Consider the following 19,022-nt stretch of genomic DNA (forward strand, 5'->3'; position numbering starts at 1 on the left):
CTATTTCCGATACCATAGTTTGGTGTGCAATTAACTTAATGAAAAGGAAACAAACAATAGGTGTCTAAAGAAATAGATTCATGCTGAAAACCAATGAAGAAGATAAAACCAAGTAACATGATGGCAGGTTTTAAAGATTGTTGGCATATTTTAAATAGTATCTTGCAAGTCACTTGTGAGTCTTCTGTAGATTTCTTTTCCACGAAAGAACTCAAGTTGGAAGATAAAATTTTTCCAGAGATTAATGCTAAATTTGCCACTGTGGTCAATTACTTTAAAATAGTAATTTTCATTTTCATAAATTTATATAATTATACATTTTGGAAGTGCCACAACTGATTTCATGAAACTCCATTTGGAATCTGAATGAAAGGATAATTTAATGTTACTTTCCATTTTAACTTTTCTGATTTTTCAATTTATTTTCCTAAAATGAAAAAAAAAAATAAGTTCTTCCTATTTTAGAAGAGTTTTAACCTTTTCCTCCCTTATGAAAATAATGGAACAGAATTTGTGAAACCAATGTTATTAGAATTTGTACATTCATAGTCAGTAACATAAAAAGAAATATCTGCAAACATCCTACACATTGATCAGCTTTTTGCATCGTCAATAAAACTCTTCAAAAAATCAAATTAAAAAGAGAAGCAACTAACTAACATCTCATGGTGGTTTGTAAAACTAGCCATAAATTTTTCCCCTTCTTGCACCCTCACCTTTGCGATATGAAACAGCATATTCTCCCATCAAAAGTGTTATAAGCTACTGGGATACACGCTGAGATTTGAAAGGTGCTTGTAGTTATTAGGACTTGCTCATTCCTACTACTCTTGGGACCTTTGCCACCACTGCTATGTAATAGTAGTGATCTGTTGAGCCATCTTCTATCCAGCACCAGTCAACCAACCAGCTGACTGCAGATGCAGGCGTAAGTGCAGAAAAGATCTACAAGATGTCTCAGACAATAATACCCACTTAAATATCTCACATAATTTTGAGGTAAATGATTATTTAACTTCAAGAAATTTTGTGATTATTTGTTAAGCAAAAAAAAAAAAGCTTAGTGATACAGATCTACTGTTACGTCACGCACAAAAAAGTATTTACCACAAATTAATAAGAAAGACATACAAAAGACATACTCAGAAGAAAGGAAAGTATTTCAAATAATATACATCATTTTTTTTTCCTAATGTGTTACTGTCTTTTCTTACACATATAAACTATCACACAAATTGGCTTTTGTCCTTCCACTGGGTAAGAGAGGCTCTCTGTACTCGATAATTTCTAAGATTCTTTGATGTTGTACTTTTTTTTCTTTCTGCAAGTTAATACGCACAATTGCTAGAGCTTGGAATTGCCAACTAACAAATTCTAATCATTGTAATTAATAATAATGTAGAAATATTTTTAAATCAATAAGCTGATAAGTTTACAAGCTATGTCAGGGAAATTTTTATATACATAAAACAAAATTACTTTTCTGTAATATACACAAAATAAATACAAAAGCTTTCTCTTAAATTAGTATCTGTCATCTTAACTGTACAATTCTATTTGTTTGTATGAGTATATATTTAATCCTTCTTATTATTAAAGTAAGTAAATATAACTGTGAAAATAAATCCTTCTGACCCTAGTTGACTGGAACACGTCTTAGCAATCATCTATGGCTGGCAGCTTTTGAGAAACTATTTTAGTCCATGCAGCATAGCTCTCATTATGATAATTTTTAGAAAGATGAATTCAATCATCAGTCCAAGAAGTAATCATAAGGGGAAAAAACCCTGAAAACTACTCCTAATTTCATCTACTATGTGAATAATTTAACTGAAATTTACCAAATCCCTCATTTGGTAACCAAAGTTCAGAAATCTAAAAACAGACTCACACCACCCAAGAGATCTACTTAAAGCTTGTTAACATTCTGATATTTCATGATCACTAACAAGAAGTCTTTTAGACAGAGTCAGAGTCTGTTACACTACTTCATATTCTGAGACTGATCGCCATCTAAAAGATAAACATGAATATGGCTATTCATAGATGAAATGTACAGTGAACTTATAATTTAAAAACTTATAGGACAGTCTTTATGTTTCTGAGGTAAATATAACCAATTTCTCATAATGAAATGAAAGGAGAGGAACAGGTTAGTAGTGATAAGATTGAAGGGTCTCAAATTTATCAGAATCTAAATTCATGTTAGAAAAGGGATACCAATTATCAAAGGAAAATAGGTTTGGATGGGATAAAATAGAAGAAGAGGATGGGAGAGATAGAACAAGATAAACTACCTTAATTTTTTGTTTTGTTTTGTTTTGTTTTTGGAAATGGAAAGCTGAGTCAGGAGTCAATGTAACTACAGAAAGGGGAAAAAATGAAGAATTATAAATAATATAGAGTACTGACTTTATTATCCTGTACTGAACTACTCTCAATAACACAGGTACACTGAATTTTTTTCCAAGAATTATGATAAATCTTACATCATCACCAAATTCCAATGTTTATGTCCTTTGTGTTCAAACTGATAGTTTTAATAGGTTAAATGTATGAAAACTATTATTTAAATTTCTCTAAGTGTCATTTCACATAGCTTATTTTTGGAACACAGCTTAGGTTTTGTTTTTATATCTGAATCATAATGACATTACAGTCTTCCATCTTAAAAGAAAAACGTCCTTTGACCCAAATTCTCCATTCAGCTACTCTTCTCTCTCCTCATTTCTACTTATCTCAGTTCATAACTCGGAACTTATCTCAGTTGTACCTTCTGTTCAAACATTAATTTTTCAGTCTTTCAAACACCACCTTCTCAGTCTTTGAGATCCATGAAGACAAAGCCTATTTTTTCATGGCTACATCCTCTGTGTCAAGAAGCATTGGTTGCACATAATTGATACTCAAATGTTTGATGGATGAAAGAGTAAGCAAATAAACAAGTTGACAAATGCTTGTTTTATCCATTTTTAAAATTTTTCCACTGATTCTTCTTTGTGCCACAGTCAAGCTATTTCTCCACAATTGCGGCAAAACTGATCTTCCATAAATTGGCAAGATCATCCATAAATCATATGTAATCAGTGTAAATGTTTATCTTGCTTAACTTCTCTATAGTGATGATTATCCATTCCTTGAAACATGATTTATCCTTAACTTATGGTGTGCCACAATTTTCTGGTTTTCCAATACTCTATAGGTCGCCAAAAATTGTCTACTCTATACTCTAAATACTCAATGACTCTCTCCTCTTCATTTCCTTAGTTACTATAGTGACTTAGATCATCATGCTAGCCTAGTCTGCTGCAATCCTTCAAATTCTCCCCATGTTGTACTCTGCTTAATTTGTTTTCCATATAGCACCAGCAGAAATACAAATCGTCTCTGTTGTTCTCGGTGTAAAGTTCAAATTCCTTAAAACACCATACAAAATTCTGCAGGGTCAGCCCTTTGCATCACCCCCAGACTCTTTGCTGGCCACCATGTCTCTCCCCTCTAAGCTTTAACCACAGTTAACTTCTTTCAGTTTATGACATTATGATTTTTCTTATCTCTTGGCTTTTCTATACATTATTTCCTCTGTCTAGAATACTTTTGGCTTCTTTTTAATATTCTAGGTTGGCATTATTTTTTATAATTATGACTAGATATTATTTTTTCAGGTAGTCATGTATTCCCTGACACATCTTAAGATAGGACACCTGCTTTATATTTTTATGGGTCCATATACTTCTGCTATCAAAATGCTCATCATGTCTGTCTGTCTGTCTATTAATATCTACCGACCTACCTACCGACATATTTATCTGCTTTCCCAACTGGACGGCAATTCCTGTAAATTTATTTACCACTGCACTTCCACCATGCAGGTAACTGTTAATTTGTATGCACTCAATCAATACATATTCAAGAAAAAATTAAAACTAAGATTTTATTTTTTAAAAAAGGTCACTTATTTCATTCCTTTTGATTGCATTAATATACTATATATTTGAGTTGTAAAAGCTTATATTTGTTACTAGCTTACTGGATTATTCTAATAGTATACATAGGAGAACTATATGACAGAACTTTGACAATTTAATAATTCTCAAGATTTCCATTTATGAACTCTAGAATATTTACAGGTAAAATAAATTTTCTGCATGAAATGAATGTGTCAAACTTCAGCTCCAAATTACACAGTGCCATCCAGTGCCACATGATGATCTGTCCACAGTTCCCCTGGAGAGAGAGGCAACACTCATTGCACATCTGTGCAAAACTGATTAATCTGGCTAATGTCTTCAAATTCAAGGATGTAAATTAGGACCTTTTTCTACACTTTGTTTGGAGAGAAGTTTTCTTACTAGCTTTTGTAGATACCAGAAGTGAATCTCAAATAACTCTAAGAGGCTGAGCACATTAAGATGTGCAGGTGGATATGTGTTGGGGAAGAAAGAGGGAGGGATGGGGAGTGGGGGGGCGGGGGGAGAGAGAGAGAGGGAGAGAGAGAGAGAGATATTAGGGTACACAGAAGTATCAAAAAAAGTCTAAAGAAAAGTAATGCTGTGTAGTGAATGAAGTTCACAAACCTGAGCAAGTCAGTTTTACCAAGCACCACACAGGACACAGGAATGTAAGTGATGTGAGCATTGATTAGAAAAGTGGTTAAGTGTTTAGTGTTCATCTGACACTATATGCTTTGTGAGGGAAGAATAAAACTGCAAAACTGGATGAGGATCTTTTAACATAAGTAGCATCAAGAACTCCAAACAAAGCTGCAGCAAAGTAATAAGTATTGAGGTAAAATCATGTAGGGTTTTTCTCTAACCATGCATTTGCAATTTTCCTTTCAAGAATGAGCTGCAATGAAGGGAGTATATATGAGATTGTAGAATGAACAGGGTAAACATAATTTTAAAAATTGGGATAAAAATAAAATTTTTCTTTCCTTTTAAATTAAAAATAAGGAGATTTACAATTTCAGGAGAAACTTTAGACACATCCCTATCTTTGTGGGGATTAATGAGTAAGTAAAAATATAGCACTGGTGACAGCTCAAATTTTCTTTTACCTTTTAAGATATTATCTTAAAATACTCATAGATTGTTTTTGTATAAAATTTCAATACACAGTTTTCTACACTAGTTTATCTAACAGCCTAAGAACAACAGCAAAAAAGTCTCCAGCAAAGAAGTTGATTATTTTAAAATGGAAAAGGCAGAATGGTTTAATGATCTAAGGTTTCAAATGTTTGGATCCAATAATTAGTTTTAAAAATAGGAAAAGACCTTAGATAGGCTAGATATTAAAGGCATGGCTACAAAGTGTTTTTATTCGATTAATATTTAATATTCCCTTAATATGCAAGAAAATATAAAGTTGAGAAAGCGGAAGTAGAAAGGCAAGTAAGGCAATGTGTCTGTCCTAAGGAGGTACCTAACCTGAAAATTGTGTCTGGTTTCCCCCTTATTTTCTGACCCTTTCAAAAAATTATTTCACAGTATAACAAAGTTATGCTGAAGAAACTATGAACATTTTAAAACATTAGGACATGTGTTTTCTATTATTCTATGTACTACTATAGCACCAGTACATGAAATTAGAATTGCTATAACTAATATGCCATGGTAAGTGATTGAGCAAATATAAACTGGACATATTCCTTCCAAGAACTCCTAAATACACCTCATAGAAGAGTAAGGTTGCATGAAACATATCATAATACATATAGGTTAAGATAATATAGTATAACTATCCAATTTATGAGTATCAGAAGTATTTTAAAAATTTACAATAATGAATCTGAGTATAATTTAATTCTATAAAGCATTTGATTCCCCAAAGTCTCTTTGAACTAATTGGGATATGGTAGTGTGTTTAGTTTTTAAAGTATTGCTGCCCATAGTACGATTCTTCTGACAAAATGGTGAATGTTGAATTGATATTTGAAAATGTGGTCCAAATGTGTTCAAGCATTTAGTTTATAATTTTGTAAAGATACTGGTTTCTTATTTAAATACATCTGTCTCTTTGAATGCAGATTTGGCTCTTTCAAAGTAGTGACAAAAGCATTATATACCTCAAATTTAACACACTGACTGCCACACTAGAAAAAAAATTTTTTTCCCCCTGGGGCCACAGTGTTTTATTAAAACAAAATGATCCTTTCCAATTTGTTATTTTGTATTGTTTTCTGTGCATGAGTTATATGAAACACAATTCATATTTTTAAAATTAAATTCTCAATATTAATTGTAACAATAAGAACATCAACAAGTAAGATTTTCATGGACCAACTGCAGGGTTTTGCTTCACAAGGCCCAGGGCTTGAAACTAGCCTGAGTTAAATACAACTCACATGGCAGCCAATGTGTTACGGCACTACCAATTTATGGCTGGTGGGATTAAAATACAACACTAAAATTTTATTCTATTCATACATTCCCATTAGGAATAATTATGAGTATAATTTTCTTCAGATATATAGACTTTCCTAAGGATAATATTCTCATATTAAACTCTGAAACTCAACTGTACATATTCGAAGACTGGGTCAAGGTGGTTATAACAATTTCATTTCTATGACACTGTCAAACCCTGTAAAATATTAGTGAGTTAATAAAAGCCTTAAAAAAGAATTATTGAAATGAATTAAACGAACAAAGTACCTTTCAACAATAATACAATTAACTCTTTCAGATAACATACATTCATACTTGTATGATATTAAAAAATACAAGGAAAATACATTTAAGAAATAAAGCGCACTAAAATCCAATATCTAGTGGTCAAATATGGTAAGCTAATGGTCATATTTAATTATTCTTTCAATCATTCAACCAATAGTTATCGGGCTCTTTTTATGTATAAGGTACCAAGTTAGGTACATTAGATACAATGATGGGTAATTCAAACTGATCCCTTACTATAGACTCTCTCACTTTTCTCCTTCAAAACTGTTTGCAAAAAGCCATTGAAGAATCTAAGTTTTCCAATATTAATCCTGGTTGATATATCTTTAATCCAAAACATGTTTGGTTTTCCTATATTGAACAGATACAGTCGATCTTGTACTCTTCTTGGTACTTAGGTGAAAAAGCATAAAATTTTTGTCAAACTTAATCATGATATTACCTTTAAACAGACAGAAAAATCTCTGCACAAGTTTAAACAGTGGTAAATTATTTTAAAGTATAGCTATTTCCTCAGTGAAGAGTTATTTGAAACGATGGAAGTGACCCTAAATCCATAATAATGCCTACCAATTAATTACTTCACAGATTTAAAAAACTGAAATGTCATCAGTGACTATAATTAATTTTTGCAAAGTAAAGTTTTTCAAAAGACTTTGAAGAGCATTGCATTTGGAATAATGTCTTCTTTATATATGTAGAAATATAATGTATATTTATATTCTTAGAAAAATAATGATTAGAACAGCTACAAAATATTGATGAATATTAGCAGTCCCTAATAAAAGTCCTATTTAATTTACAGTGACTATTTAACTTGAATAAGTTGACTTGGGAATTATTTTGAGAATAAAATTTTAAATTTCTATTAATATTAGAGATATAAGAAATTTTTTTACATTTAGGATTATTTGTAGTGCCTTAAAGTGTAGTGTTAATCACCAAAAATGTAAAAAATATTTCACTTAGGAATACCGTTAAGAGAAATATTTAAATATCAACTGGAAACAACAAAATTGAGCATCCTACAGAGGAATAAACTAATTAATAACATACAACAATCTTATACAGAATCTCCTTAATGTACCATAGCCAAACTTATCAGTCACTCACAAAAAATCTAAGAGGATAATTACTGAAATGCTTAAATCTTGCACTTACCAACCTCCACAACACTAGAACAGTTGGGATCTGTGAAGCCATCCGGACACTCACAGGAAAAGGAGGCACCACCCAATTCTGACAAACAGATACCTCCATTTTCACATGGATTGGGATCACAAATATCACCTGAGGAATAAAGAAACAGAAATTGACATCTTTTTTTTTATCTTAGGCATTGAAACATACTAGGTCACACACCCCACTGATGTTTCTTTGGCAAAGTCATTTTACTATTAAGATTTACACATAACCCTTTTGAAACCATAAGCATTTAAAAAAATAATAAGCAACATGATAAAAATTAAACTGTATAATTCAAACACTGCATCTGAAAACTCTTAAAACAGTTTCAGGTTCTGTCATTACGTGCAAATGAAATGTCTGATTTGTTAAAAACTATTAACCTAAATATCTGTGGAAGGCTGGTTTCATTAATTAATCCAGTAAATACCCTATCTGTATCCACATACTTTGCTCTTTAACTTTGTAGTTCGTCTCACTAAAGGGGTAGAGTTTATTTGTAGATCCCTAGAATCTGGGCTTGTCCATGTGACTTGCTTCAGCCAGTAAGATGTTAACAGACTTGAAGCCAGCAGAGATATGCAAACGCACTTGAATATATCATTTTCTCTCTTGGAACACTGCCACTGCCAAAAGAATGAATTCAGGTGAGCTTGCTTGAGAGAGGTGAGAGAAACTTGGAAGGACAAGAGAGAAACTGCCTCAGAGAAATAAGTTGTGCCATAACAAAGACCTAAAATATGTGGCCTTGGCTTTGGTAGTGAGAGGCAGATGAAATCTGGAAAAGCACTAATGGAATGGCTACACAAGGCTAGAAAATGACTACTTATGATATGTAGAGAAGCAGTTGGTAAAGCTGTCCCCTGGGGTAACTTGGGAGATGGAAAATGTATGCGATGAACTTTGGGATATGAGTAATGAGATTTTCAGGCCAACTGTTAAGCCATCAGTTGGTTCTTAATACCTGTGTACAATAAAAGTACCATAACAAAGAGACGTGCTAAATAAAGAACCAGTCAGTTTGGAAGTAAAGAGAAGGAATCTACAGAGATCGGACACAACTTATTTCTCTTGTGCTAGAGAATACAACTGTTTTCTCTACTCCAGGCTCTCAAGCTAGTGAATGGTCAAATCCAGAAAGACATGGCCCCAACATAAACATCCAATTAGGGATATGGCTATGAGCACTTTTTTGAGAACATTTAAAATAATACAAATGGATCATGAAAGACCCTGTCAGTTAAATAAACAGCTTCTACAGATCTTAAGGATTGTCCCTGACCAGCCTAACATACCCAAAGTGACCCTGATTAAGTCCAGAGTGAAAAGCAGGCTTCAGACAGAATCGTGGGTGTGGCTTTATTGCACAAAGAGGATTTGAACCAAATTCATAAAAGTCCATTCAGTTTTTAAGAGAGCTTTGTAAGTAAAAGTGCCACCTCCTGGACTAAAAGAGAATGAGGATTTTCAAATTTTAAAAAAGCATCTGGGCCGCAACTTGCAATTACTTTGCATTCCTTAGGAACATTATTTCTTTGTAACAGCTTCACATGAATTATTTCACTTCTTTAGATTACTCACTTTAAACTGTCAGAAAAACGAAAATAGAGGTTAAAATTTATGTCAGTTTTTTAAAATTTCAAAATATTAATATTAAGGGTTACAAATGTTTTAGGTTATATGGATTGCTTTTGTAATGCTTGAGACCCAGCTATAGGTGTGCCCATCACACCAACAGTGTTCATAGTACCCATTAGATAGGTTTTTCTGCTCTTCCACCCTCCTCCCTGGTTGATTTCCACTGAGTTTTACTTCCCTCTGTGCACATGTGCTCATCAGTTAGTTTCAATTAATAGTGAGTACATGTGATGTGTTTTTTTTTTCCCTTGTTGAGATACTTCACTTAGGAGAATGGTCTCCAGTTTCACCTAGATTGTTGCAAAAGGAATTAATTCAATTTTTTTATGGCTGAGTAGTACTCCATGGTATACATATAGCACATTTTATTAATCCACTAATGAATCAATGGGCACTTGGGTTGGTTCCGTATCTTTGCAATTGTGAATTATGCTGCAAGAAACATTCAAGTACAGGTGTCTTTTGGTGAAAAGTCTTCTTTTTCTTGGGTAAGTGCCAACAGTGGGACTGCTAGACCATATGGTAAGTCTACATTTATTTCTTTCGGGATTCTCCATACTGTTTTCCATAGAGGTTGTACTAATTTGCAACCACCAACAGTGTAGAAGCATTCCTTTTTCTCTGCAGTCATGTCAATATCTATTGTTTTGAGACTTTTTAATAAAAACCATTCTAACTGGGGTAAGGTGATATCTCATTATGGTTTTAATTTGCATTTCCCTGATGATTAGTGATCTTGAGGATTTTTTCATGTGTTTATTGGCCATTTGTTTTTCTTCTTTGAGAAATTTCTGTTTGTATCTTTTGCCCACTTTTTAATAGTGTTTTTCTTTTTTCTTGCTGATTTGCTTGAGTTCTTTCCCTTTATTGGATGTGTAGCTTGAGCATATGTTCTCCCATTCTGTGGGTTGACTGTTTGTTCCATTGATTGTTTCCTTAGCTGTGTAAAAGCTTTTTAGTTTGATCAAGTCCCATTTAAAATTTATTTTATTTATTTATTTATTTATTTTTGTTGTTCCATGATTGACATTGGCGTCTTAGACATAAATTCTTTGCCTAGGCTGATATCAAGAAGAGTTTTTCCTACATTTTCCTCTAGAATTCTTATTGTTTCATGCCTTAGATCTAAGTCTTTTATCCATCTTGAATTAATTTTTTGTGAGTGGTGAGATGCAGGTGTGCTGTTTCATTCTTCTGCATGTGGCTATCCAATTTTCCCAGTATCATTTATTAAATAGGGCTTCTTTTCTCCAGTGTACATTGTTGTCTGCTTTGTCAAAGATCAGCTGGTTGCAAGTAGATGTTTCATATCTGGGTTCTATGTTATGTTCCATTCATTTATGTCTTCATTTTTGTACCAGTACCATGCTGTTTGAGATACTACAGCCTTATAGCATAGTTTGAAGAGGCAGGTAATGTGATGCCTTCAGATTTGTCCTTTTTCCTTAAGATTGCTTTGGCTATTCGGGCTCTTTTCTGGTTCCATATGAAGTGTAAAATTATTTTTTCTAGATCTGTGAAGTATGACATTAGTGATTTTATGGGGATTGTATTGCATTTGTAAATCACTTTGGGTAATACGGACATTTTAACAATGATATTCAGCCTATCCAAGAGCATGATATGTTTTTCCATTTGTTTGTATCCTCTGCGATTTGTTTCCTCAGTGTTTTGTAGTTCTCCTTGTAGAGAACTTTCACCTCCTTGATTAAGTATATTATCTATGTATTTTATTTTCTTTGTAGTTATTGTAAATGGTATTAGGTCTTTGATTTGACTCTTGGCTTGACTGTTAATAGTATATAGAAATGCTACGGATTTATGTACATTAATTTTGTATCTTGAGACTTTGCTGAAATTATTTATCAATTCCAGGACACTATTGGTGGAATCTTTGGGGTTTTTTAGATACAAGATCATACTGTCAGTGAGGAGAAATAGTTTGACCTCCCTTTTCCCAATTCGGATACTCTTAATAATCTTCTCTTACTGCATTACTCTGGCTAGGACTTCCAGCACTGTGTTGAATAGAGGTAATGACACTGGGCATCCTTGTCTTGTTCCAGTTCTTGGGGAAAATTCTTTCAATTTTTCCCCATTCAGTATGAAGCAGTACCAGCAAAAATTGATTAGAATTCTCTTGACCCTTCATAGAGGTAGCTACAGACAGGGAAAGCAATGCAGGCACTGTTTAATCCCAAACCCAGTTAATAAATAATAGATCATGAAACAAGAAATTAAAATTCCCCAAATCACTACCCATTCCCATCCCCATCCCAATCCCCAGGTAATCAATCTAAAAGCAAAGATGTTATTGTTGAAATTTCATAGGAAGAGTCAAGGACCAGTTTAGTGTGAGATCATGCCTCTATGACTTTGGTATAAGAAAAGCAGCACAGCTTCATAAATTCGGTCTAACAACACTGTCATCTACTAACTCCATATATTGTATGAGGGTGAGTGTTAACACCCAAACTTCTTTTTTTTTTTTTTTTTGATGACACATCAGCCATAATTCCATGTATTTTCAAAAGTACCAAAAAAAGGAGCCACATTCCCTAGTTCAGAATCTGTGATGGCAGCAATGTTAATAGATGAAGGTAAATTGTAGATGATTATATTGATTTACTTACACTGACCGAAACAATGTCTACAAGAGAACAGCAAGGCATGAGCAATATCCTCAACATTCTCAAGCGTACAAGTTTGATATTTACATATTTATCCACAATCGAGAACCTGTCATTTGGATCCCACTTTCACCTATAGCAAAGTTCCTGCATAGTATATTAACTGAGGTGGGCATACAATCCTGACATGCCCAGGGGGTATGAGGTCAGCATTTCTGGTCCCTTTCATTATCTTATCATTGTGAAGAGTTTTGGGTACCTTCATAAACCCTTCTTGGCAGCTGCACTTTTCCTCATAGACGATAAAACTAAATCTAGTCAGTTTTCTATCAGATGTGTGTGCCATGCATGTAATGCTTCTGTGGTCAAAATGAGACAGAACTATCTGTTCACCTCTCATTATACCTTACAGGTGCCAGCTGTTGTTTAGCTGATCTGTTTTTCTCTCCTGTCCTTGTAGCTTTTGTTCTTCATTTTTCCTTCTGTCTACTCATTTCTAATACACTATAAAACTTGTGAACACTTATTTTTTATCTTATCCGCATCATTGACAATTACATAGTGTCTTTTTGAAAGGGAGAAAAGAGGTAATAGATTTCACCAAAATGTACAAGGTAGAATCAAGATGACATTGTGAACAAATTGATTTGGAGGTTGAGGGAGAGCAAGAAATATGGGTTGATTGCTAGAGCTCTTACCTGTATGATTAACCATCCTTCAGAAGGTATTAATAATATAATGGGTTCAGTTTTAAAGAAATTATTGTATTTGAAAATTCTGTGGGACATCTTTAACAAAAATGTCCAATTAACGTTTTAATAAGCAGTCATGGAGTTTGAGAGGCTTTGGGTTAAGTATGGATATTATTAATAATACTAGATTTCAGTGAGATTCTTTAAAAAGAGGGCAAGGGAAGATAGTAGAGGTGACAGGTGCTAAGAGGAAAGAAGCGAGGGGAGGAGAGGGCCTTAGGCACACCAAAAAGTAAGTGGGGAAAGAAGAGAAGAGTCTTCAAAACAGAAAAAGAAGCCAATTAGTGCTAGATCCTTTCCACTCCAGCATAAATGTTCAGTTTATTTAATTGGGGTGTACCACATCAAAGTCTGCCTGAAATTAATAAAGGCTCCACATGTAACTGTGTTGGAAGGACAGGGCCAGCCGTAAGCAAAGTTTTGGTCTTGGACAAAGTAGAGGACAAACAACCAACATAATCAGGGTTATTGTAGGTTTTGCTTTAAATCTATTCCCCTACACATATTCATTACCAGCAACCCTGTGTCAGATGGGTTCTTCAGAAAGTAGATGCTAACATGAAGTTATGGGTGTAACAAGTTTATTGAGAAATAATGTCTGTCAATAATACAATGAAGAGGAAGCAGAAATGGATAGCAAAAGCCTCAACTTGTGACACAGGTCTGACACCAATGAAAAGAAAGGAAAGAAACAGGGGAAGGGGCAGTCGAAGCAGGATTGAGCAGGGAGAGCCTCAGTCTGTAAAACAGACTTGACAAGGTCTTGTCCAATGCTGCAGGGAGCTCCAGAGCAAAGAAGAAGGAATTCCCCTCGGGCAGGAATGACCAGGTACTAGTGCCCTCACCCTGCTTGATCATTGGCTAGAGGCAGCCCAGGGAGAGTGAGACTCTAAAGCTCAAGGGACCCCGAAAGTTCTGCAGGCGGCTTCCAGCTAACTTGCAGCTGGACATGTTCTTTCTTGAAGGGAAATTGGAGTAGTGCAGCTTCATGGATACCACAATCCTCCTTCACTCTCAAAACTGTCTGGGTTTGGATGAGTTATATGGTCACTCTTGTCAAAATCGCCATATCTTAGGCTGTTATTTTCTCTACACAGCCATTCTCTCAGTGGTTAGTACAGATGTGGACCAATACCTTTAGTGATAACAAACTCTCTCTGGCTGGAATTTCGTGTCTAATTAAAATATACTGTAGGGACTTCTGATTCCCTGTAATTTCAATTCATCTGAGGCAGTATCAGCTCAGGTAAGAAACTCTGACTAAAATGCAATCGACCCCTGGCATTCAGTGATTTTTGTCTGTTTATTTCCCAGTATATATGTTGGTAGAGTCTTTAAAACTCCAGTGACAACCAGTACAAGAAGTTAGGCTCAACAAAGGAAAGCAGGACAATACGAGATTTCATGGCTCTTTATCCCACTGTCAGCAGGCCCCTAATATATACATCTGCATATTGTAATGTGTGCAGCGTTATACCTTGATGTTTCTTGGCTGGCTGGCCTCACCTGCTTTAGATTAGGACAGATGTGTTTAATTTGATTCTAACTAGGTTTTATGGTTCCATCTGCAGTTTATGGCAGATTCAGGCAAATTAAGCTGATGCCGATTTGCCTTTTGGCAATAGAATGAAGCAATTATTTCTCCCAGGGGCAAGAAATCATTGCAGGCTAAATTTAACTTACTGTTTGCCTGTTCTTTCCACCCACTCTACAGGGTTCTGATCGGACTGGATGATTCTGCGTATGTTAACCATTGGCTTCATTCTTCTCACCTACTTCCTACCTGTTGCCAGTCACCTCATGTTCAAGGTAATTCAGGGACTATCTTATTTCACTTCATTATTCAATTGCAATCCATGATCTTTTAACCTAGATAGCAAAGTATGTGGGCATCTATAAAATGGCATATAGTACTGCAGAAGACAATCCAAAAAAAAAAAAAAACTAGAAAACTAAAAACCTAAAATCAGTACCTTTATGATTACAGTTGTGCATTTTCTGTGAGCTCAGAATACTATTATGCAACTTCTAACGCCATGCAAAGAAGAAAATTCTATGTTGACGCTACTCTGAGAAGCAAGCAGAATGGATAACTGATTTTTTTCATTGATATTTAAACTCTTGGATGGTTTATATGCTCAGCTGTCTTTATATGTTAATGTCTGTCTCTAGTACACATATCAAAGAATCAGAGATTCATTTATCACGTATTCATATGCCAGGCACCACATTAGACACCAGGAATACAGCTGAGATGAAACACATAAAGTTGCTTTAGTCTTTCAGTTTATATTGTAGTGGAGGAGATGAATAATGAAAAACTTACAAATAAGCAATGTATAGCCCACTGTAATAAAAGCCATGGGGGAGGAGAATAGACTAATAAGAAAAATAGAAAATAGAACTAGTTACCTAGGATAGACAGTCAAGCAAGACCTTCAGTTGAGTTGAAAATTGAAGGATAAGCATGAGTCAGTGATGTTAAAATCTAATTCCAGCATTCTAGGAGGAAACAGCAAATGTTCAGCCCTGCTGGTAGGCAAGAGACAGATGAATTCAAGGAACAGAAAGGAGGCCTGTGTATCTGGTACACAGTAACAAAATGTCATTAATGTTTATTGCCAACAATACAATTTTAATAGAAACTGATTTGTAATTAAAAGCCCAACATTTGATTCTCTGTGCTCATGGTAATCAAGGGCATTTCTTTTTTTTTTTTTTTTTTTTTTTTTTGAGACAGAGTCTTGCTTTGTTGCCCAGGCTAGAGTGAGTGCCGTGGCGTCAGCCTAGCTCACAGCAACCTCAGACTCCTGGGCTTAAGCGATCCTACTGCCTCAGCCTCCCGAGTAGCTGGGACTACAGGCATGTGCCATCATGCCCGGCTAATTTTTTTCTGTATATATTTCAGTTGGCCAGATAATTTCTTTCTATTTTTAGTAGAGACGGGGTCTCGCTCTTGCTCAGGCTGGTCTCGAACTCCTGACCTCGAGCGATCCACCCGCCTCGGCCTCCCAGAGTGCTAGGATTACAGGCGTGAGCCACCGCGCCCGGCCCAAGGGCATTTCTGATAAGCTTATTCTTTATATGTATTAAACATCTACTGAAAATATATTATTGCATTTACAGGCTAATGTACTTATGTATTTACATGGTGATATCGCTCTTGCATATTAATGTACTTACATAGTACTGCTAATATATTAATATATTTACATAGTTATATAAATTTATTAATAACATATTTAGACAAATGCAAGCTTCTCTGTTTTCTCTGTTCCTTTGGAAGTTCTGGTAGCCACCTGGAATATGTCTTTCACCATCATTCCTGCCCTTTCTCCATATTTGCAAACAAATTTGTGTAGAGATATAAAAGTAAAAACGAAAGAGTGGTAACATATCACTCAAGCATGTTATCTCACTACTATAAGATACTATTTGATTTTTTCAATAGCTCAACAAACTATATATTTATATGTGGGAAAGTAAAATACAGAGACCACTGAAATTCATGTCCCATAACTATGACAATGCAGCTCTGTGCATTACAACCTCGTTTTCAACTTATTGCTCTCCCATTGAACTTGGAATCTATACTATCATTTCACCAAAAAAAACCTGAAAGAAAATAAAAGCTTTGCCTTCAATTGTACAAGTCAGAACATTCAATTAAACTGTAAACAGAATATTTGGCAAAATGAGCTGACTCTACTACACAAGTCAGTAATAACTCTAGTTAAAATGAAATAAAGTTCATGAAAATTTGCATATTCAAACTGGTAAAATTGACAGAAAATGTTAGCACCCTTATGACTTACTGTCTGTGAAATTGAGTGGAACAAAATAAATGTCATTTTTTTAATCAAGAATAGGCTTCACAATTTACTTTGGTGCCTCTTCAGAGACCATTGTGTTGAATATTGAAATTTCATTTGTTCTTCATTTTAATGAATTTGAGACATATATTTTGAGTTAAAGCCTCTCACAAACTAAAGCTTATGAGTGTGGTCAATATAAATTAAAGAAAAATAATTAGTTAAAAAGATATTATCTGATTCTTACCTTCACATATGCTTTAAAAATAAATTCTAATTTTTGCAGACTATCCTGCAATTAGGAAGAGTAGAGAAAGAGATAAGATACAAATGCCAATAGGATCAATGTATCCACATTAATAGGATATGGCATTTTACTGGTAAATCATGGGATATCCTTGTAATAATATGAGACCATCCATTTCTCCACCTCAGTGTTCACAGAATCCAAAAATAACTATATTCAGTAATGGAAGACACAAATCAAATAAATGAACAAAGAAACCTCCTAGACTCACTAAAATTACAATAATGTCAATTTAAAGCAGGACATCTTTCAGCTATTATCCAGTGGTTTGCCTCATAGTTTTGAATATTTCTTACTTTTTATATAAATTTGCAAATGCTAAGGTCATACTGAACTAAAGAGAATTAGAAGAAAATCAGCAAGAATTGTTTAGTGTTGACTACTTGAATTTAACATCTGATGACATGAAGCTTCAATCAAGGTCTATTGGATAAAAAGACAAAAATATTTCGGGCTCTAACATTTTGAAAGGAAATCTCTTTTGCATATTTTGTATTTTAAAACACTCTGGAGAGTCTCTTAAAATAATAGAACTTAGAGTTTCTAGAATTGAAAGGGACATTAGAGATGATCTAATACAGTGGTTCTCAAACTTTGCTGTGTATTAGAATCACCAGGGAGCCTCTCAAATACCTCATGCCCAGTCCAATTAAATCAGTCACTGGAGGTGGAACCCAGAACTCCACATTTTTTAAAGCTCATCCAAAGATTTCAATTTATTAAAGAAAAAGAAAAAAGGAATAGGATAAAGTGAGGAAGGACAAAAACAGAGGTAAAGAGGAAGGATGGCAGGATGGAAGTTTAGTTGACATTTTTCTGCCTTTAATTGGGAGAAAGGCAAATGAGGAAAGGTATTTATCTGACTAGCTTTCTTTGGCAATTCACTATGAATTATGAAAAAATCATTTTTAGGAATCTAAAATTGGCAAATCACAAATAAGGGCAGCCACCTTGTTAAAGACAATAGAATAGGTACTATTTAATATTAATATGTATTGAATACCTACAAAATAATTAGCTGAAATCTTATAAATAACCAGAAAATTCAACCATGTAGAATTCCCAAGTATTTTTGACTGTATTATTTCTACCTATGAAGAATATCCATCCAGTCATAAGTTAATATTTATCAAAGCCCATCTATGTGCCACTAAAAGTCATAATTACTGCACATATTATGGGGCACATGATAGACAAACACTTCTTCTCACAGAGTCTAACAAGTGACAGAAATAAGTTGACAAGTAGTTACCACTGCATGTTGGGGCCAAGGAAGCACAAGAGGGGGCCACCAAATTCAGAACTGAGAGTTAGGAAGGCTTCCGAGAACAAGTGACCTTCAATCTGAGACCAGAGTGAGCACTAACGTTGCAATTTCTGAGAGTTCAGGCTAGCTAAGGGCCAAGAAGTATTGTTTTGCTTTATAAAAGGCAATGTTCCTTGATGACCTAGATAAAGGCTCATTCGCAGGAGGGGTGGGCGTCAACACCAGCCTGCAGTAGGCTGAAGAATAAAAGGGGTTGGGGTATTGGAACTAATGACTCAATTCTTTCAAGAGTTAGACAAAAGCATTGCAGTGTGTCATGTGGGACATACCGCTGTGACTAAGAAAGTCAGGCAGGTCAGACTTGGAATCCTACTCTGCCACTCACTAGTTATTTTGTACTTCTGAATTGTTGTTTGCCTATTTGAAAAACATCAATTGGTAAAGATCAAATGATATAATGCATGTTACAAGCTTAGCAAAGTTCCAGGTCATAAAAAGTGCTCAATAGATGTTAGTCAAATAAAAATAAAAATCTGGTGGGACAGAATTTGGAAATGTATTTAAAATGGCAGAAACCTGGTAGTGTTTTGGTGCTGATGAGAAGCAGCTACTAGAAAAGAAGAGGTTAAAGATAACAGTAAAGAGGGAATAATCAAAAGGGTAGAAAGTGTTTAAAAAATAGGATAGATGGGTCCTAGAACAGCAAGGATTCAGCTTTGACTTGAGGAGGAAGACGATGTAATAAGAAGTT

At 34.5% G+C, this 19,022-nt stretch overlaps 1 protein-coding gene across 2 annotated transcripts in view; it reads right to left on the minus strand.

The window, feature by feature from the left end:
- EDIL3 (EGF like repeats and discoidin domains 3) overlaps positions 1-19,022 on the minus strand; it is a 391,875-nt gene that overhangs the window by 262,281 nt on the left and 110,572 nt on the right. For both annotated transcript variants that reach the window (XM_069492261.1, XM_069492262.1), the window contains exon 2: positions 7,842-7,970. In XM_069492261.1, coding sequence (XP_069348362.1) covers positions 7,842-7,970 — 129 coding nt within the window. The remainder of the gene's footprint in view (positions 1-7,841; positions 7,971-19,022) is intronic.

This window comes from Eulemur rufifrons, chromosome 17 (genome assembly GCF_041146395.1).
Source record: "Eulemur rufifrons isolate Redbay chromosome 17, OSU_ERuf_1, whole genome shotgun sequence".
NCBI lineage: Eukaryota > Metazoa > Chordata > Mammalia > Primates > Lemuridae > Eulemur > Eulemur rufifrons.